General features: G+C 45.5%; 10 protein-coding genes and 1 non-coding gene across 11 annotated transcripts; 6 read left to right on the plus strand and 5 right to left on the minus strand.

Moving 5' to 3' along the window:
* The first annotated feature begins 605 nt into the window (after nt 1-605).
* EDB82DRAFT_542394 (peptidase S8/S53 domain-containing protein) lies at nt 606-2,073 on the plus strand. The gene is made up of 2 exons (XM_025725937.2): nt 606-1,016; nt 1,069-2,073. The coding sequence occupies exons 1-2, from the start codon at nt 702-704 to the stop codon at nt 1,996-1,998; spliced, it is 1,245 nt and encodes a 414-aa protein (XP_025594486.1). The 5' UTR covers nt 606-701; the 3' UTR covers nt 1,999-2,073.
* Nucleotides 2,074-3,314: 1,241 nt separating this feature from the next.
* Nucleotides 3,315-4,878, plus strand: EDB82DRAFT_357212 (uncharacterized protein). The gene is made up of 3 exons (XM_025725938.2): nt 3,315-4,254; nt 4,308-4,613; nt 4,666-4,878. The coding sequence occupies exons 1-3, from the start codon at nt 3,433-3,435 to the stop codon at nt 4,786-4,788; spliced, it is 1,251 nt and encodes a 416-aa protein (XP_025594487.1). The 5' UTR covers nt 3,315-3,432; the 3' UTR covers nt 4,789-4,878.
* A 15-nt stretch (nt 4,879-4,893) lies between these two features.
* Nucleotides 4,894-5,252, minus strand: EDB82DRAFT_481705 (uncharacterized protein; the record flags this gene model as incomplete). The annotated part of the gene is made up of 2 exons (XM_025725939.1): nt 4,894-5,113; nt 5,167-5,252. The coding sequence occupies 2 exons, from the start codon at nt 5,250-5,252 to the stop codon at nt 4,894-4,896; spliced, it is 306 nt and encodes a 101-aa protein (XP_025594488.1).
* Nucleotides 5,253-6,654: 1,402 nt separating this feature from the next.
* Nucleotides 6,655-7,898, plus strand: EDB82DRAFT_518505 (uncharacterized protein). Its single transcript, XM_025725940.2, has one exon. It carries the CDS (start codon nt 6,900-6,902, stop codon nt 7,677-7,679), a length of 780 nt encoding a protein of 259 aa, XP_025594489.1. The 5' UTR covers nt 6,655-6,899; the 3' UTR covers nt 7,680-7,898.
* A 192-nt stretch (nt 7,899-8,090) lies between these two features.
* Nucleotides 8,091-9,366, minus strand: EDB82DRAFT_357224 (uncharacterized protein). Its single transcript, XM_025725941.2, has one exon. It carries the CDS (start codon nt 9,236-9,238, stop codon nt 8,126-8,128), a length of 1,113 nt encoding a protein of 370 aa, XP_025594490.1. The 5' UTR covers nt 9,239-9,366; the 3' UTR covers nt 8,091-8,125.
* A 716-nt stretch (nt 9,367-10,082) lies between these two features.
* EDB82DRAFT_t274 lies at nt 10,083-10,164 on the minus strand. The gene has a single exon. It is a non-coding gene; the product is annotated as a tRNA-Gly (tRNA).
* Nucleotides 10,165-10,773: 609 nt separating this feature from the next.
* Nucleotides 10,774-11,663, plus strand: EDB82DRAFT_518511 (uncharacterized protein). Its single transcript, XM_025725942.2, has 4 exons — nt 10,774-11,105; nt 11,152-11,177; nt 11,230-11,325; nt 11,373-11,663. Exons 1-4 carry the CDS (start codon nt 11,010-11,012, stop codon nt 11,419-11,421), a joined length of 267 nt encoding a protein of 88 aa, XP_025594491.1. The 5' UTR covers nt 10,774-11,009; the 3' UTR covers nt 11,422-11,663.
* A 13-nt stretch (nt 11,664-11,676) lies between these two features.
* Nucleotides 11,677-12,465, minus strand: EDB82DRAFT_481709 (ankyrin repeat-containing domain protein; the record flags this gene model as incomplete). The annotated part of the gene is made up of 1 exon (XM_025725943.2): nt 11,677-12,465. The coding sequence occupies one exon, from the start codon at nt 12,463-12,465 to the stop codon at nt 11,677-11,679; it is 789 nt and encodes a 262-aa protein (XP_025594492.2).
* A 496-nt stretch (nt 12,466-12,961) lies between these two features.
* EDB82DRAFT_531112 (uncharacterized protein) lies at nt 12,962-13,306 on the plus strand (the record flags this gene model as incomplete). The annotated part of the gene is made up of 1 exon (XM_065609230.1): nt 12,962-13,306. The coding sequence occupies one exon, from the start codon at nt 12,962-12,964 to the stop codon at nt 13,304-13,306; it is 345 nt and encodes a 114-aa protein (XP_065463637.1).
* Nucleotides 13,307-15,397: 2,091 nt separating this feature from the next.
* Nucleotides 15,398-17,358, plus strand: EDB82DRAFT_518512 (uncharacterized protein). Its single transcript, XM_065609040.1, has 6 exons — nt 15,398-15,632; nt 15,680-16,343; nt 16,394-16,445; nt 16,493-16,881; nt 16,929-17,018; nt 17,070-17,358. Exons 1-6 carry the CDS (start codon nt 15,520-15,522, stop codon nt 17,250-17,252), a joined length of 1,491 nt encoding a protein of 496 aa, XP_065463638.1. The 5' UTR covers nt 15,398-15,519; the 3' UTR covers nt 17,253-17,358.
* On the minus strand, nt 17,359-18,504 carry EDB82DRAFT_518514 (uncharacterized protein; the record flags this gene model as incomplete). The annotated part of the gene is made up of 1 exon (XM_025725946.2): nt 17,359-18,504. The coding sequence occupies exon 1, from the start codon at nt 18,340-18,342 to the stop codon at nt 17,362-17,364; it is 981 nt and encodes a 326-aa protein (XP_025594494.1). The 5' UTR covers nt 18,343-18,504.
* Between the last annotated feature and the right edge of the window lie 246 nt (nt 18,505-18,750).

An 18,750-nucleotide genomic window follows, 5' to 3' on the forward strand; every position in this document is an offset into this window, starting at 1 on the left:
TATCTTTTGTCAAATACGGTAACGATTGTACCATGTCGTATCATTTTCCCATGTCTTTGGGACTGTGAGTTGTTTCATCTTCACTTTCCCATCATGAAAGTCCTAGCTTCTCTACACAGGAACCCGTGACACAACTTAATCACGCCACCTGCCTTATCGTTTTTAAAGTTCGATCTTTTCGCCCTGCATTCCCCAACTTGACCCAAACGAGGTTTCAGCCAGCCAAATTTGGGTCTCACACAACGATGCCCCTCTCAAACGGGCGATAGTGTCTCATCGTGCCAGAATTGGTGCCCTTTCATCACAAATCCAGCCACATTCAGACCAGCCACATTCCATTTAGGGATACCTTTGATGGAGGTCTTCTCAAAGTTAATTGCCATTGAGGGATAACCATATTGCTTTTTAGCTACAACCATCAAAAGACTAGACTAGATAGTCGAAGTTTTACGCACGCAAGGCTTGGTGGGTGGCATTTCCAGGTACAGCCAGGCACAAGTGGGGAAGCTAAATGAGTGTAGATCGCAATTGTGAGAAACACCGCGCCATCCCTGTTGGCACGATTTACGCGAGTCTAATATTGCGGTCAGTTATATGCTATACGGGAATGTGATAGTTCAAGTAAATTTGTATAAAGATCGCGGTCTTGGCTCTTCCTTGTCAATCATCCATTCTTCATCTCATCAGCTTTATGCTTCATTATGGTCAACCTCAAGAACATCACCCTGGCAGTGACCCTCTTTCTGGGATGCGGTCTTGCTGTCCCTGCCCCAGCTGCTCCAGCCGCTGAACCGGGAGCCATTATCCCGGGCAGCTACATCATCACCCTCAAACCTGAGATAGATGCCATCATGGCCAAGACTCATCTGAAATGGGTTGATGGTGTGCACAAGCGAAGCTTGACAAAGCGGGAGGAACTCGGCGTTGAGAAGACTTATGATAGCAAGTCTGGCTTCCAAGGTTACGCGGGAACATTTGACAAGGCGACGATCAGTGTGATCAAGAAGAGTCCTGATGTAAGAGACAATGCCCCTCTTAACATGACGTGAGACTAACAAGTGATGCAAGGTTCTTGCGATTGAACCCAATCGTGTCTGGAAGATCTCTCGCGTTAACAAAGATCACAATCTTGAAAAGAGAGCTGAAGTCACACAGAAAAAGTCTACCTGGGGTCTTGGTACGATCTCTCACCGAAAGAAGGGCTTCAAGGAGTACATCTACGACAACTATGCTGGCACGGACATGTACGCCTACGTCATTGACGGTGGAGTCCGTGTCTCTCACAATGAATTCGGTGGCCGTGCTAAAGCCGCTTGGACCAACTGGAAGGGTGACAACAAGGATACTGATGGTCACGGTACCCATGTTGCTGGAGTCATTGCTGGCAAGACGTATGGTGTCGCTAAGAAGGCGAATATCCTTGCTCTCAAGGTCTTCAAGGGTGAAGAGAGTGATACTTCTATTGTCCTTGATGCTTTCAACTGGGCGGTCAACGATATTATTAAGAGAGATCGCACATGGAGGGCTGTTATCAACATGTCTCTCGGAGGTGAAAAGTCCGCTGCATTCAACAAGGCTGTTGACAATGCATCGAAGAAGGGTGTCGTTACTGTCGTCGCTTCTGGCAATGATGCTAGGGACGCAGCCAAGGAGTCGCCAGGATCTGCAGCTTCCGCTATCACCGTCGGTGCCATTGACGAGAACTGGGCTGTCGCTGACTTTTCCAACTGGGGAAAGACAGTCGACATCATGGCCCCGGGTGTAGGGATTCTCTCTTCTGGCTGGAAGTCAGACACGCACACCTTTACAGAGGATGGAACTTCAATGGCTGCTCCTCATGTTGCTGGTTTGGTTCTGTACGCGATGAGTACCGAGGAGGTTGAGGGTGTTGCAGCCATTACTCGTTGGTTGAAGGAGGTTGCTACGGCGAAGAAGATCTCTGGAAATCTTCACAGCGCACCAAATCTGATTGCTAACAATGGAAATCGGGTACAGTAGATAAGCATAGCTCAGAATGCTTGTTGTTCACTAAGATGATTCCTAAATTTGTTTGTTTTAATCACATTTCTTGCCAGGGTTTTCTGCTAGCCTATAACAGCAAATATACTGCGCGGTGCTATATACGAGGAGGCTCGGTATGAGTTACTGTGTCATGTGACCGTCAAACTCTGTGATTGCCTTGACTTTGTACTTGATTTCTGCGTGTATACCGTTGTCGGTCATTTGGTTTTGTGAGTTAAAAATTGACTCAAAGATAAAAGCGAATAAACAAACTTTTAAAGGGAAAGGTATAAAAGCCTTTTATTACCTGCATTCATTCATCACTCTCTTCCGACTTGACGAATTCAGACTTTGCTTTTAACTTTACGAAATTCGTCTTATGTAAATGTTACCTCTTTTTTCAGCCGTTTCCTTTGCTCGCCCTCAGTGTATTGAATGAATTGACCACTGGAAGCATACGAGACGAAATCAGTAGGTCACTTTATGCTGCTTAGACTATAGTTCTTAGGCTACTTATTTTTTTACCCTAAGACTTAGGAGGCCATTCTTTCTGTTACCCACTAGACCCTCCATATGAGCCGCTGATCTTCTTCGTCTATGACAACGGACATCGTTGCTCCTAAGGACGTGGCACCCGACGTGCTCTTTTCTCAAGCTACTATTGAATACGTTAGATTTGATAAGCAGGATGCTGCTAATCTACAAGCGACAGGGTGAGTGATTCAATGGAACACGACTTTCCTGTTTGCTTTTCCTTGGTGATCTTGACTAGTTAGGTAAATAGAAGCGGGTAAATGGTTTGACCGATTGATGGTCGAATTCGGTAAAGATCTAAGATATGGCTATGGTGAGACACTTGTGGTGCTCACGGCTGTTGCTGCCTGTGATTTGGATAGCTCCATGTCTGACGAATGCTTTGCAAATATCCTGCAAATGCTTTGGCATGCATGGTTTATCTGAAGAATTCGTACCACCGATCGTTTTTTAATTTGATAGAAATCTCAATTATCAATCTAGTCTGTATCATCCAAAGTCTTCATCAATGACTGCTGCTCTTCGTTTCATCAGTTGATGAATCAATGGGTGCAGGGTAAGTTCTTCAGCGACAGGCCGAGCCGGCAATTGGTCAAAGTCCGAGCCCGGCTACAGGCTGTCTCATCCTAGGAGCAGCTGAAAGATGTTGTTGGCTCCTTTAGGTTTAACTCCGTGCCGATCTTCGGCTTCGGCCTCAACTTCGGTCCAGACGAGAATAGTCCGTGAATGTTTCAATACAGCGGAAGGTCCGGTCATTTGAGAGCCATTTAAATTGCACCAGCTTATCAGATCTTCCTCATCCACCACACCACACCTTATCAGATCTTCCCAAACATCCCATCCCATCTTGTGTCTTTTTGGTATAATTTTTATCACTCTCCTTCCAGTTGTGTCACGATGAATCTGAACGACTTGGACATTCACTTCGAGATATTCAAGACTGTTCTTGGTTTTATTGCAAAGCTAACAGTCCAAAAAGGACAAGCAATTGTCCATCGATATACTTACCGCTCAACATCAGACCCACGCAATGTCATTGTCGTTGGTGGCTCTTTTGCAGGAGCGCTTCTTGCGCAACGACTTGCTCACACATTGCCATCGGGTTATCGTGTGATTCTTGTCGAGATGAACTCTCACTTTAATTACGCCTTTGCTTTCCCTCGCAATTCTGTGTTTTCAGGAAGAGAGCATCATACGTTCATCCCGTATGATAATCTTACTAAAGGCGCCCCCGAAGGCATCTTTCAACAGTATTGTGATGAAGTTACGGATGTAACAGAGTCGCATGTTACCACAGCAGGTGGTACTTCATTACCTTATGAGTACCTCATCGTTGCCACGGGCGCTGCACAGCCACCACCAGCTCGACTAGTTGCGAGGAACAAGCGAGACGGAATTGAAGAATTCAGAGGCTATCAACAGCGCATCGCCAAGGCTGATAGAATCGTAGTTATTGGTGGAGGAGCTGTTGGAATAGAACTAGTCACGGAGATCAGAGAGAAGTACCCCGGCAAAGAGGTGACGCTCATTCACTCACGACAACAACTCCTGCCTCGGTTTGGACCTAAGCTCCATGAACGCGTTATAGAAACTCTCAAAGACCAGAATATTGAGGTTTTGCTGGGCGAAAGACCGTCTTACCCAAGTAACGCTGGACAAATTGTCCAAGAGACAAGTCTTACTCTTGCCGATGGAAAAGAAAGGACCTGGGACTTGGTAGTATGTAAAAGTTGTTACTGTGCAGTATTGTAACTAACGTGTCCGATTGGCAGATTCCTTGCACCGGACTCCGTCCACGATCCGAACTGTTGGCACAATACTCTCCTAAAAGTATCGCTGCCAATGGCGAGATCATGGTAGGACCAACTCTTCAAGTTGAGAATCTACCCTCACCCAGAAAGAACATCTTTGCTCTGGGCGACGTGGCTCAGTCTGGCGGTCCTAAGCAAGCTCGTGCTGGTATTATGCAAAGTGAGATCGTGGTCAACAACCTACTACGACTCATCAAAGGTCAACCAGCTGAGGCGAAATATGTCCCTCATTTCTTTGAAAACACTTTGAAGTTGACATTAGGAAAGGTAAGTTGTCTATAATTAGATATCTATTGTGCTGTTACTGACATAACGCTAGCGATTATCTGTGTTGTGGGCTCAGAAGGGAGACTACGAATGGATGAAAGAGTCCACGGCTGAGGATGAAGATGTAAATGTCAAGCAGACAAGAAGACAACTGAATGCAAAAGCGGAAGAATGAAGGATATAACTTCTTGACGATGAAAGGGATAATATTGTAGTCAGATATGGAGTTGTGATATATTAATTGGTATCAACAGTATTGGGTATTGGGATTGACAATAATTCAAAGCTTAGACTCAGCAATGGTCTCGCCAACGCGGACGTCGGCCTTGGCTGTAGTAAAGTTCTTCACATCCTCATGAACAGCCTTGGCGTCCTCGGCAGTGGCGGCAGCTTGGAAAGCAGCCAGGCTCTCCCATCGAAGGACGGTGTAGATTTGGTAAGGGCTGTCACCACCCAGCTTGATAACTTTAGCGCTCTTCAGACCCTTGTCCTTCCATGTCCTAGTGAGGCTGTTAGTGACTTGGTTCAAAGTCGACCATGATGATTGTCTTACTTATCGGCAAGAGGCATGTGTGTCTTGAGGTAGTAGTCGAGATCGAAGTCGTGACCGCTGGGGTACTGAATGATGACGGTAGCCATTGTATTGGATGAGGGATTTATGTAGGAATGGTAATTAAGGTGTTTGAGAAGTAGTTAAAAGTCGAGTTGAAAAGATGATTGAAAGACGCAGAGTAGTCAGTATTTAATAACTTCGAGGTACGCTGCACACAGATCAAGTATCTATTATCTGGATTAGTAAGTTAATAAAGAAGACGACAGAATGCCGATAGTGCTCGCATGATTGAAAATGTCAGGTATCTCCACTTTGACAATGACGGAGCGACTGACAAGCCGTTTTGGTGAAGCTATCCCCACATCGGGGCGATAGTTTACCCACTTCGGTCGGGGGTTTGCCCATAATGGCTCCGTGCCCGGGAGCGGTCACATCAGACCTCGGCTCATCCGTGAGGCCGAGGAGGTCCGGGACTTCTTCTTTTACTCCACTCAGTGGCAATAAGTGCGAGCTTCTACCACAAAACGGTAGGTTCCTAGCCTTCTCATATTATGTGACTGCAGTTTACTTATGGATATCTTTTCAACAAATGGATCTCTTTGAGCCACTGGCATCTTCAAGTCCAAGCTCACGATGCTTAGCAGTGTTTTCCATCTTTTGTCCGGTATCGAGTCGCTATTGAGTGATATGAGAATACTACAGGTTGTTCTCAAACATCGTTTAGATGACTTGGCATGAGTACGCGTTGAACCGTAGAATTAGCAGACAATTCTTGATTGTTCTGTCAAGGTTGAGATAAGAATTCGGTATAATAGCCAACAACGTCAATATAGATCTTCGCGAGTCTTGTTTACTACTACAGATTTATTATGCCAATCCACAGAGGTTAATGAATGTCAGTCGATAGCCAATGCCCGGAAGCTCAGTAGATAATAGCCACACCACATATGCAGCTCCAACGTGTTTAGACAGTGTGATACGGTCTTGGAAAGGTTGCAGAAGGTGCCATTGACCCGATGGAAAGCATATCTCCTCTAGCTTATGTTAGACAAAACCCTTAAGTCTATGTACTCTAGACGGCATAGCCAAAACCTCATTTAGAGGTAGCTGACATGCAGGCATGGCTTGATCACAGGCCTGATATGATCTACTGGAAATTTAGCAATAGTTTAAATTGAATGATAACCAAATTGGACGTGTATTTGTTTCTAGAACTCTAGAGTCGAACACAGATGGGGTCTCGGGTCCTTGTTTTGGTCCGATAGAACCTAGCTAAGCCCGATGCATGTGCAGCATCCTAGTAACAGGATGATCATCCAGGGTTTTGGTAGTTAAGACATCCACGGCGACAGTGGAAACAAAGGGCCTCATCATTTTAAGGTTCAAGAAAGTCCGCTTGTTGCAACCCAATCGGATGCGCAATATTTGGCCCACTAGGTCTAGTTATCGTCAGTTCCTCAGAATTATCTTTAAACTCCGCACTGAATCTGCACAAGAAGTGGAATTTGGAGCGGTATTCAGCTGCAAGGTATGCAATCTAAGGACTGGCAATGGAAAACTACCAAAGCAATACAGGAAAGTCTATCAAGTGGAAACTAAAGATAGGAATATACAGTATAAAGAGGTCAACATACTCAATTTTCCCCACCTCTCAAGTACTCCTCTTCTTCTAGATAATTGCCTTTTCAGCGCATTATCGAAATTCTAACTCAACTCTGCATTTATAACAGAAGATGCCACCTACAGATAAACTCCAGAGCAAGCTGATTGTTGTAATCGGCGGTACGGCCGGTATCGGTTTTGGTGTTGCCAAAGCCTGTGTTGAGCATGGTGCAAATGTCGTCGTCGCCGGTCGATCTCAGCAAAAGGTTGATGGAGCCAGTGAAAGACTAAAGCCAGCTGCCGACGATTTATCAAAGGTTAGAGGGCATGTTTGCGACTTGTCTGGACCCGATGTCGAAGCGAATGTCCGAAAACTATTTGACTTTGCCACGGATAATGGCCAGGTCAAAGTACACCACGTCGTCAGCACAGCTGGGTATATGGAATCGCCGCTGGCTTTGAAAGACACGACAGTCAAGGATATCCTCAATCTCTGTCAAGGCCGTATAGTTGGGGACGTTATTATCGCCAAAGTTTGTTTAAAATACCTTGAACCATCATACACATCGTCGTACACCTTGACTGGCGGCCTCGTCGCCTATAAACCCCTCCCCGGCTACAGCGTACGCGATGGTCTCAGCGGAGCAAAGGACGCCTTGGTTCGGAGTCTGGCCTTGGAAATGAAGCCGATGCGAGTCAATCTAATTAACCCCGGAGCCATACAAACAGACATGCTTGATCAGTTGGCTGAGAAATGGGGCGAAGGAGCGGTGCAACAGCTTGCCGACAGGGCGGTTTTGGGACGGATAGGACAGCCAGAAGATGTGGCCGAGGCATATCTGGGTATGATGAAGAGTTATTTTACCACTGGATCTATTGCCATTGTTGACGGCGGGACCCTGATTCAGTGATGTAGACAGTTTCTGCCGACTGGCCCTACTACTGGTTATGTTGCATACTTCTTGGATGTGAATATGTTTTGAAAACCCCCATTATTTAACGGTCGGAGTAAGAGATCTTAGTGATTTTATGTCTTATGAAAATCCCGTCTAGGACTTTGGACTATTTATGACGGGTGAGATTGTGGACTCTCACAAGTCAGTCTTCAACGGGGATGCAATAGATATTGTCAGATGAAGCTTAGTGTACAGTGACGCGCGTAAAATCTCTCTGCGATTCATGATTAAGTATGTTGATAATTGAGGTAATATTTATCAGTGATTGAAGAGGATATGAGAAGTATTATAGAGTTAGTCTGCCTCACGTTGTCCAGCTTGGGATATTGCATCGAATGACGCCAATGTGTATCTTCCATAAATTTTGTTTAGTATTGTGATCTACCGAGGCTAGCTTGATTTCAATCTTCAAACATAGAGGATCGTGGAGAAGAAACTTCGTATATTTCCCTATCGTCAAGCATGAGTCTGTTCTCCAAGTCATTAACCAAATCCAGACTCGACATTGCGCCCGATCGATTCGCAGAGTCCATTGTTTGATCAACTGCTTCAGCTCTTTGGATGGACTGCATGATCTTTGATCGAGCATTGTCCTGACAACCCAGAAGACTCTTGTTCAGTGCTGTCTTTGTAGCATTTTCCAGCTCATCGAGCCTGGCGCGTGCTATTTCAATCTCGACCCGCTTGGATTCAAATCTTTGCTTGATTTGTTCAGTTTCTGCACCCAAAGACTTGGAAGTGCTGACCATGTCTTCGCGGAGCCTATCAATAGTCTTAACAGTCCTTTCCTCCTCGAAGAGGGATGCTAATTCTACAGCATCGGACATGAGTTTCTCCATTTGAGCACTATCGATTTGAGATCGATTGACGGTGACATTGCGAATTTGAGTGACAGAATCAAAGAGTCGTGATTGTTTGAACACCCAGTCTTGGCCGATGTAGGGAAGCTCCATGGATAATGTCCGCAACCATTTGTGCAGCTCTAAAGCTTCCGGGCAGTCCCAGCCACGGTCCTGAAGAAGCTGCGGGAGGTACCGCTGGCTGAATGAGAAACACATATCCTCTAGCTTGTGCTGGAGGAAGGCCATGAGTCGATGCTGGGCACTAAAAGGTAGGTAGACAAGAGGTTTTCGATCTTCTGCGTCGTCTTTTACAGTTGCGTTATCGTCTGCGACTTGAGTGTGCTGCTCATCATCACATGTGGGCTCTTCCACTGCTTCAGGCTCTGGGTAAGCCTGAGTGGGTGTATCGCATTCAGTGGGTGTTGGCTCATGGGGTATCTCTTCTGCTTCAACGATTGGGTCCGGCTCAGGGCAGGGTTCTTTGACTTTCTCAACAACCACCGGATCAACACCGATTTTCTTCTTCTTCTTTGATATCTTCTTAAATTTCTTGACTGGAAGTTTTGGCTGATCTCCAGGGAGGCATGTCAAATCTGCAGTGGCGACTGGAGTGCCATTATCATCATCTCTCATCGATCTCCAGAACTCATCAACGCGGGATATTTCAGCCATGATAAAATAGTCAAGAGGATCAGAGAAGATAATGGGTATGAGGAGGAAGTTTGACAGAGAGAAGCGGGGAAATCAAGACCTAAATGAAATTGCGGTACTGTTTATCGGAGGGGGAAAAGAAGGCGAGACGTGTTGGTGGCGTTGGCTGGCCTCAAAATGTTGGCCAACAACATAATGCAGGTTACATGCGAGGAAATTAGGCTATCACAAGTTTTCACCTTAAAAGGGTATGTCACTCGTGAATCTGCAATAATATCATGCAGGAGGCCAACCGCACATTCGTGGTGTTTCTCGTTGGTCCTTGGCGTAAAGAAGGGAAACGATATGAGACAAAATTGCGTGTACACGTAGAGGACTGTTGGCAGACAAGCCGAGGGTTGCAGGCTATGTCGCGAGACGCGTATCTCATACCTGGGATCCCGAAGGCGACCGTAAGGCGGATTCCATTGACGCGCGCATTGCCATTTTTTTTTTACCATGCATGTACAAAGAATAGAGCCTTATACTCTCTTTTCGTGAGAGTCAGCAAAAGATAGAACAGATAGTGAAGGATCAGGAACCAGAGGATCGAGATCGAATGGAGCATACCAAGGTTCCAATTGCCCTGTTACTCGACAAGGTTCAGTTCCCGAATTCCAGGGACGTTAGTGGGTAGAGGCTAAATTTAGCGCTGTCATGAACTAATTACAGGGGACCCGCCGTTCCTCCCGTTGAGTCTTACCGGGATTAAACGGCAAGGCTGACTCAAGATTTTCGATAACGGTTTCTGGCGCTACAACACCACACAACACCAAAAAAGAGCATCACGAGCAAAAGAATATTTGAAAACGCGAGGCCGTTCCGATGCGTAATCTGGGAATCGAACCCAGGGCTCCCCGATGATTGCTTAATGGCAACGGAGAATTTTACCACTAAACCAATTACGCTGGTTGTTATTGAAGGTTGTTTTGCTACATTGACTGATGTCGCGCCAACAAGAACAAGACGGTATACAGTTGACATCTAGACGGGTCTAGGGGACTTTGGTGAGTTAGTTATCTGTATCAATGTCATCATTGTTATGACTGCGGTTACCAAGGAATGGAGTTGACCAACGGTTGAGCCTATTGTTGAGTTGGCCCAAGGGAACCACAGGAACCAACATGGTAATCACTCAGCTGATGAAGGAAGTGATTCACGATGCTACTGACTATGCCCAGTCCATTATCGATGTAGCGATGACTAGTCAGCCTCTACTGTCTACCGTCAATGTCTTACTCTCGTCATCGAATAAACTTCTCTTTTCGGCATACATCTCTCGGCCGTGGAAATCACCGACCTCCGCGACCGACATTCTCATCCCTCTAATTCGCCCAATCTAGAAAAGCTGAGTTGACTCAACAAGCATCATCTTGTCAGCTAAGCAAAGCCCCCACCAACATTCCCTACACGCTGCCATTCCTGTTCGGGGCTGAGGATTTCGTACCCCAGAACGCAATACGCCCGCTTTTTTCCAACTAACCATGAATGGCGATTGGCGATTCTATTTTTGATCGACAGGACCACCCGATGGATTCGTCACGCCCCAGATCAAAGCCTCAATTCACAATAAGCGGGTGGCTCAACCTAAAAGGAATTACGAAGCGAAATGACATAGGAGTCGGAGGATTGATTGTTTAAATATGGAATCAATGATCCTTTATCTCTCTATATTTCAAAAGGTCTCGTTATCCCGTTGGCGTTTTGCTTTTATTTCGTTAGTTGTTGTGACTTTGTTTTATTTCTTGCAAAAATGAGTGACTACAGTGATCCTCAATTAACGCCAAATGGAAAGGTGTCCAAAGCGAAAAAGGGAAAGCCCGTTCATGTTTGCTCGGAATGTCAAAAAGTAAGGAACACGCTCTTTACAATATGACCAACGCTAAATTTATCAGGTATATACTAGAGCGGAACATCTAAGGTAATTTGCAAACATGCATGCGACGACGAATCACATACTAAACAAATGACAGACGGCATCAAACCTCCCACCAAGAACCACAATATCAATGCCAAATTTGCGAAAGACGCTTTCATAGAAGGGATTTGCTAGAGAGACATTTTAGACGGTTCGTAAAGTCTACCTATATTAGCGATATGCTAACAGATGTCGTAGACACGAAGGGGAAATCGAGCATACACAAGACGAGTACCACCAGCAATAGTTGACAGAGTAGCCAAGCTATTGACTTAGCGTTAGGCTAGATGAATATGAGACGGAGTTGGTAGGAATGGATGATCTGTATTTTCTACTGTATACATGTGTGAGGTTTGAGATGGAATTGAGACAGCGGGTGGGTTTGTATATTTTTGGTGTTCTGATGGTTACATAGCGTGTTGTGATAATTTAGACTCCTTGTTGTTTTGGAGCTGCAAACAATCTGCCCGGTATTTTATAGGAATGGATTCTATCCTTCGGTCTAATCGCCGTTGTTCTCATCTTCACTTTCGTCTACATCTGGCATCTCAACGCCCAACTCTACCAAAAACTTGACAATTTCTGGCTGTTCGCTCATGCACTCCCGAAGATCCTCCTCGCAGAGATCATTCACATTAGCACCATACTCAATAAGCAACTTGACAGAATTCAGATTTCCATAGACTACAGCGATGGACAGAGGTAGCAATTTATCTTGATCTCTAACATCTACATTGCTACCAGCAAGCAACAAGCTCTTGAGAGTTGTGGATTCATCTTCATTGGCTGATGCTATATGCAATGCGGTTTGATTTACATCATCACGAGCCTCAAGATCTGCTCCATCATCGATAATCTTCTGTATCACAGTCTCTACAACTCCGAGACTTGCTGTGAGATGGAGCGCGGTGTAGCCTGATGTATAACAGCGCCATCGCTCGCATGTTCTTTCGCATTCGTGGTATGATTCATCATCGAGATATAGCCAGGCCTCAGCAGCTTGTTGACAAGATTCAATGGATCCTTGTGAAGCTGTCAGGGTAAGGAGGTCTGTTTCCAAGGATGTGCTGATGCTTTTCGCGATATTGGGCGACAAGCTTCTAGCGGCAAACCAAAGATATGGATGAGCCCGAAATCTCCTTTTCAGTTGAGTAGAAGATTTTGAAGGTCCACTTGCGAACTCTTGTTTCGAAAGATACCTCATAGAAACTTTTATCTGGTGTTGGTGATGGGAAACCCCGAATACATTGGTGCGAAGGTGTTCCATGAGAAGTGGAGAGCGTAGTCGCATGGCCCGATTCTTTTCATCAACAGAGATCAACCCCTTGCAATAATTGATAATTTCGAAGGCAGTATATTAATTTCCATCTGGTTTTTTTGATATTCCAAGTATCAAGAGCTTCTTGTGTCATCGGACAGTGTTCATGCTCTCGAGAGTTATAGTCATCTTCACTGCCTGTCTAAGACATTTCGCCCTAGCCCAGATACCTACCAGTGAGCATATATATATACTGTTAGTGGATTAAGCTTGTTGGCGCGTACATGCCTTGGCCTCGGGTGTCATGAATAAACTGGACTCTACATACCATAGCAGTATAGTATTCTGTCCTCGTTTTTCATGACAGGTCTAGCTTGGTGCACCATGAGACTTATGGCAACAGTAGAGTAATTTGCTAGTGTGTTAGATAGTCTCCCTCATGAAGGGGGTATCCCTTGAATAGTTGATCAAATATGGCGTCCTCTTCGCTTGAGTGCTCGTTACAGCTGCATAAATTCACCTTGGAAATATGAAGTGCCAGCTTTTTCTTGCCCTCAGTGGCGCACTCCAAGCTGCAGCCAACTTGGAACTCATTGGAGAGCCTGGGTGTGACGATGGAGTCATTTGCTACACGTATCTGTCAACTTATCTTGCACCTGTTGGCGCTGCGACAGATTTGCCAACAGCACACAGCTTTCCGACAACGCGAGGAATTATCCCTCCGTCTTTCTCCAATCAATCCACTTCAGCATTACAGCCTATAACCAACTCTGCTAGCATTATGGAGAATCCCACCTCTGGCATTTATATCTTTTCTTCATCCGGTCTTCCCATCGTAACCGATGATCCAGAGTCAAGAACAACAGCCACATAATCCGGTAACCTGCCTCCGCCCAGTACATCAACCTCAGCCGAAGCTTTCGCTTCAAGCTCTGGAGCCGTGGGCGGTGACGCTGTTATCGTCTTTATTACACCCCCGACTGTCAATAAGAATCGACGACTTATCAAGAGAGCCCAAGGACGGTTGATTGGCGGCAACAACGCTATACTGACCTGCACTAATGCCGCCACTTTTAGACCAAGTGCAGGGCAGCTTTTTAATAATAGAAGCCCTATTTACCATAACAGCAAGCCCTTTAAGGAGTTCAGTGGCTAGGGAATACTACCTAATAATGCGACTATGAGATAATTTGCAGATATAGGCCGCACTCTTGTGTTTTTAAGTAAAGCTATACCTAATATTAATGCTGGCTTTTATCTGGATTAGGGTAGTGGGCAAGTTAATATTACATTTATATCAAGTCCCCCGGGATATAATACTGTCTTGCTGCATATCTATACCGGCAAATTACCCCTGAATAAATCAAAGGTATATTATTAACTCTGAATAGTCGAGTAATGTCAGAATAGTGAAATAGTCGGAGCCGATCCTCTGAGTCTGTTACCACCGAGCTGACCGAAATCCCTTCTACAGAGACAAAAAACTCGCTGTTGGCTTCTACATCTGAAAACGCATTCTCGATAGACTCTATAGATTCATCTGCAGTCACAAACCTTCCAGAATCCATTAATTCATTGTCTGCCACAATCGAAACTATACAATTCTCTGATAATATCATATCGATTACTTCATCGGTAATGAGAACAGCGACTTCAGACTCACAATCCACATATGTTTCCTCACAATTTCCTTCGTCGTCTCCCTATCCATTTATTTCATTTTCCCTATCTACGGAATCTCCTATTTCCCCTAATACATCGATTGAGACTTCAATCACGTCCCAGTCTTTTATCACTTTTTCGTCTTCTGATACGACAACAACTGCCTCATTGGACCTTTCCACTTCTCTCAGTACACCATCTATAGATTTGTCTTCCTCCACTGAGACCCTTTCATCTGATGTTTCCACTTCCACTGCTATTTCAACTGAGCCATCATCCTCTTTCTCATTGGAGCTCACATCTACTTTACCCATTACTTCATCTGAAGAATTCACAAACACATCTGCAGAGTCCATGACAACTTCGGCAGAAGCTACCACGACTATAGACACCCCAACCGCAACTACAAGCGCAGGTCCTTTATCCTGCGAACAACTTAACAATCCATACACTGTCGATAGTGTTACTTTTACTCTTGAATGCGGCACTGGTACTTTTGGCGGCGCAGGTATCGCTAATGTTCAGACGGATGATTTTGCATCGTGTATCAAGGCATGTGCCGATATTACTTCTTGTATCACTGCACTACGCAAACCATCCTCTGGGATTTGTTCCTTACTCTCAAGCTCTGTAGAAACAGGCGCTGATAGCGATGCTGACTCTTTCTTTAAAGAGCAAGGTGTAACTACTAGCATCGCCACTGAAACGTCAAACTGATGTTTATTTCTTCAATCGAACCAAGTCCATGCGGGGTTTGTTCCCTTCTTGTCTCATTCCTATCTTAGTCTAGTGCCTTCAGAGAACTTTTGAAGGTTAAGCTTATTCGTATGGTTCTTGATCCTTGCAGGGTCTTTGACCTGCCAGATTGGCTCAGTGCCAAATAATTTGCCATTATCTGTTTATCGTCTCGGCAGACTCAATCTTTGCGGGGTTTTCTCCAATCGTTAGAAGGACCCGTTGACGATGCAACCCCAATCGGAGGTTGGTCCAACTTGTCGGTAGATGAAGTTTTTATTTTTACTCAATTTTTTTCATGACTGTAGCCCTGTTGAAGACATTCTTGTTTGTTGGTATCAATTGACCCAAAGCCATCTCCGTTAGTTATATTGTTGATGTTGTATTAACATTGAGTCCAAACAAATACACTGACCATCGTCACCGCCTACGATAAGACCCATGCCCAGCCCCAACTTAAAAAGTACCTACATATCGATCATCACGCCCACTTCTTGGCATAAATCGACCTTCCCTAACAGAAACTATATCCGGGCCTTATGTCTTCTGGGCACAGAAACTAATGGCGATTGCAAATCATGTCGTCACGTTATCCGATCTGCATTTCAGTATAAATTAACACAATGCCTCCCATCCACAAAATGATCAGTTATCCCCTCCTTTACGTCAATTCAAGGGCAATTCCTCAAGATGAGATTCAGCACTACCCTCGCGACTTTGTTGTCGCTGGCTCCTGGTCACGCATTGGCCAAGGGTAAGAAGCTCGACTCTAAGAAGTTCCAGGCCGACATCAAGACCAAGAAGTAATTATTCACTACCTAATTTTCTTGACAAAGCTCACAATAAATAGTCTCATGTCCAACCTCGAAGCTCTCAACGACATCGCATTCGACAACGGTGGTAACAGAGCTTTCGGACTTGCTGGCTATGATGCCTCGGTCGATTACATCTACAAGCGCGCCTCCAAGGTCAAGAACGCCAAGGTCTGGAAACAGAACTTCCCCGCTCTCTTTGCCTACGTAGACTCGATTGACCTCAAAGTCGACGACAAGTCAATCTACGTCTACGGCCTGACCTACTCCCCATCTACTTCCGAAGAGGGAATCACCGCCGAGATTGCTCTCGGTCCCGAAGGTGCTGCAGGCTGCGACGCTTCTTCATACGATAACCTTGACGTCAAGGGCAAGATTGTGTTAGTGCAGCGATTCAGATGTCCCACTGGTGGAACTCTTGCTGGAAGAGTCATTCCTGCTGCTGCCGCGGGTGCTTCTGCAGTCATTATTTACCATGACTTGACGACTAATGTCACTGCTGGTTCGCTCAGCGCACCTAACCCCGAGAAGCATGTTCCTGCGGGTTTTATTAACCTTGCCGATGGACAGAAGCTCAAGGAGAGGATTGAGGCTGGTGAGAAGGTTGAGGCCTACTTCCAGCAGTCGCAGACTATTGAGGAGAGAATCACACAGAATGTCATTGCTGAGACTACTGGTGGTGATCCCCGCAACGTTATCATGGTTTGTCTGCTTCCCTCAAACTGAGGCGCATACGACTAACCATCTCACAGCTCGGCGCTCACCTTGACAGTGTTCAAGCTGGCCCTGGTATCAACGATGACGGTATGTGCCCTCTTTCTACAAACACACATCCCAGCTAACATAATTAGGTTCCGGATCATCTTTGATCCTCGAACTCTTCCTCGCTCTCTCCAAGTACAAGACAAAGAACAAGATCCGCTTCGCCTGGTGGGGAGCCGAGGAGAACGGCCTTTTGGGAAGCAAGTTCTACACATCCAACCTAGCCACCAAGGACGTCAACGACCTCCTCGTATACCTCAACTTCGATATGGTCGCCAAGGGCTTCTTCGGCGTGGCTGATACCGACGGTAGCTCTCACGGATCCAAGGCTCCCAAGGGCTCAGAGGTCACGGAGAAGATCTTTGTTGATTACTTCACAAGCAAGGGTATTGAAGTTACCCCTGCCGTACTCACCAATGGAAGTGATTATGCTTCCTTCTGGCAAACCCTGAACAAGCCTTTTGGATTCTTGCATACCGTAAGTTAACATGTTCGTTTAATGACTTGGCACTAACACCATGATAGGGTACGGCTGTCGAGCAGGATCCTTGCTACCATCAAGCTTGTGACACCATTGACAACCCCGATTCCAAGACTCTCACCGTCAACGCCAAGGCAAGTTGGACGCTCAAAGATTATTCAAGTCTAGTTACTAACAATTATCAGGCTGCTGCACACATCCTTGCTACACTCGACGAGCGAGGCACCAAGTTGATCCCCAAGACCAAGATCACCGACGCCACTCTTCAGAACCTCCAGCAGCGCAGCGTTGGACCTGATCTGGGCATGATTGATGAGCTTGAGGCCATGGGTCTTCGACACTTGGGTTGTGGTCAGCACGAGATCTAAGTAAAAAGTGCTTTCGTGTCCACCATACTGGTACATAAATATTGTAGTATGTGTAGATTATGATTAAAAGAGACTGAAATTTATGAAACCGTAAATAAAACCATTAAGGTCACTCTCGTTTCCAATCCCCCGAGAACGTATCAACAGATCTCCAGTTCCATTTGCTGAAACTATCACCACCGTAATAAACGACATCATTTACACTTAAGATTCTCCAGTATTTCTCAAAATCAGGTGGTCTGGCCGCCGACAAATCCAACCCCTCCATCCAAGCATTCCTATACTTATTCCTATCCGCAGCCCAATCCTCACCTGTATTCTTGCACCCTTTGCTCCTCTTGCAACGTTGCCCGCAAGACGGACATTCATAAACTCTCCATTGTATTTCGTGGTACTGCTTCCATTGATCAGATTTACCGTGTGGGTATTGACAAGACTTCATTGTATGGCCCATTTTGTTCTTCAGTCTGTTTTCGTAGTAGAAATTGCTAAGTTCTTCGGTTTTGTAGCGTTGCGGATGACCGTGGCGGAGGGAGTCACGGAAGAGAGCGTCAGTTGATAACCAGCTATTTGGGCCGAGTTGAAGAGTCGTGTCGAGAATGTAATCGCTTTCAGAGAGCATAACTGAGTCGCACATGTCATCTGATGGGTACTCATCGGATGAAGTTGTGATTTTCTTGATCGTCACATTCTCAGATGCAAGCCGTTGAAGAAGATCTTTGTTGTCGGGATCTTTCATCTGAGTAGTAGAAAGATACACCGTAAAGTCAGACCGGGATAACCTGGCGTACTTTGGTTCAGAATTCTTAAGAAGCCAATCCAGTATAATATGATCTGCACCAGTAGAATAGCCGAGAACATAGTGATGATGAAGGTCTGGTGGAGGTTTTGTGCGGTTTTTACGACCACTACCCCATGGGTCCCAAGGAACATTTTGCCCAACCCACGTCCAGAGCCATGAATTTAGATTGACCAAGTCAGTTTCGGTATGCTCTCCTATAGACTTTTTATCGAGAATAGTGCGGATGTAAGCGACTCTTGTTGTCGATTTTGGTGTTTCTGTCGTAGCAGCGCTATTGGTTTCCTGCATTTTGCTCGGCTCTGATTGATTGGTGAAGGGTCTGGGCAGCTGTAAAGATCTAATGATACGATCTCGCGATAGTTGGTCATACTTTAACGGTCATCATAAAGTACTTAAGGCTGTAAAATATGATTCTATCGACTGAACTGTATTAGTGTTGGATGATAATTGAAACCGGCAATGACTCACAGGCGCTCACCCGTATCGCTGCTATACGGACGTTACATGGGCAAGGTGCCTGGAAGATGTACCACGCCACACAACTTAGCGTAAAAGCTACATCTGTCGCGACGCACTATTCCAAGGGAGGGAGCACTAAAGCTTTAGCGCATCTTACAAAGCCTATGCACGTCATTACAAACTAATTTAAATACAGTTCAGAGTAGACTCTGCGGCATTATCGACACTGTAACTCGC

The sequence above is a fragment of the Fusarium venenatum genome, assembly GCF_020744135.1.
Source record: "Fusarium venenatum strain MPI-CAGE-CH-0201 chromosome Unknown EDB82scaffold_4, whole genome shotgun sequence".
Lineage (NCBI taxonomy): Eukaryota > Fungi > Ascomycota > Sordariomycetes > Hypocreales > Nectriaceae > Fusarium > Fusarium venenatum.

Excerpts from the sequence above, each read along its gene's own strand:
- EDB82DRAFT_542394 (XM_025725937.2), top strand. The coding sequence starts at position 702 with ATGGTCAACCTCAAGAACATCACCCTGGCAGTGACCCTCTTTCTGGGA. Across the intron at positions 1,017-1,068 it reads TGATCAAGAAGAGTCCTGAT|GTTCTTGCGATTGAACCCAA; the intron begins GTAAGAGACAAT and ends AAGTGATGCAAG.
- EDB82DRAFT_357224 (XM_025725941.2), bottom strand. The coding sequence starts at position 9,238 with ATGGCTGAAATATCCCGCGTTGATGAGTTCTGGAGATCGATGAGAGAT.
- EDB82DRAFT_357212 (XM_025725938.2), top strand. The coding sequence starts at position 3,433 with ATGAATCTGAACGACTTGGACATTCACTTCGAGATATTCAAGACTGTT. Across the intron at positions 4,255-4,307 it reads AAAGGACCTGGGACTTGGTA|ATTCCTTGCACCGGACTCCG; the intron begins GTATGTAAAAGT and ends TCCGATTGGCAG. Across the intron at positions 4,614-4,665 it reads TGAAGTTGACATTAGGAAAG|CGATTATCTGTGTTGTGGGC; the intron begins GTAAGTTGTCTA and ends ACATAACGCTAG.
- EDB82DRAFT_518511 (XM_025725942.2), top strand. The coding sequence starts at position 11,010 with ATGAGTGACTACAGTGATCCTCAATTAACGCCAAATGGAAAGGTGTCC. Across the intron at positions 11,106-11,151 it reads TTTGCTCGGAATGTCAAAAA|GTATATACTAGAGCGGAACA; the intron begins GTAAGGAACACG and ends TAAATTTATCAG. Across the intron at positions 11,326-11,372 it reads CTAGAGAGACATTTTAGACG|ACACGAAGGGGAAATCGAGC; the intron begins GTTCGTAAAGTC and ends CAGATGTCGTAG.
- EDB82DRAFT_518505 (XM_025725940.2), top strand. The coding sequence starts at position 6,900 with ATGCCACCTACAGATAAACTCCAGAGCAAGCTGATTGTTGTAATCGGC.
- EDB82DRAFT_518512 (XM_065609040.1), top strand. The coding sequence starts at position 15,520 with ATGAGATTCAGCACTACCCTCGCGACTTTGTTGTCGCTGGCTCCTGGT. Across the intron at positions 16,344-16,393 it reads ATCCCCGCAACGTTATCATG|CTCGGCGCTCACCTTGACAG; the intron begins GTTTGTCTGCTT and ends ACCATCTCACAG. Across the intron at positions 16,882-16,928 it reads CTTTTGGATTCTTGCATACC|GGTACGGCTGTCGAGCAGGA; the intron begins GTAAGTTAACAT and ends ACACCATGATAG.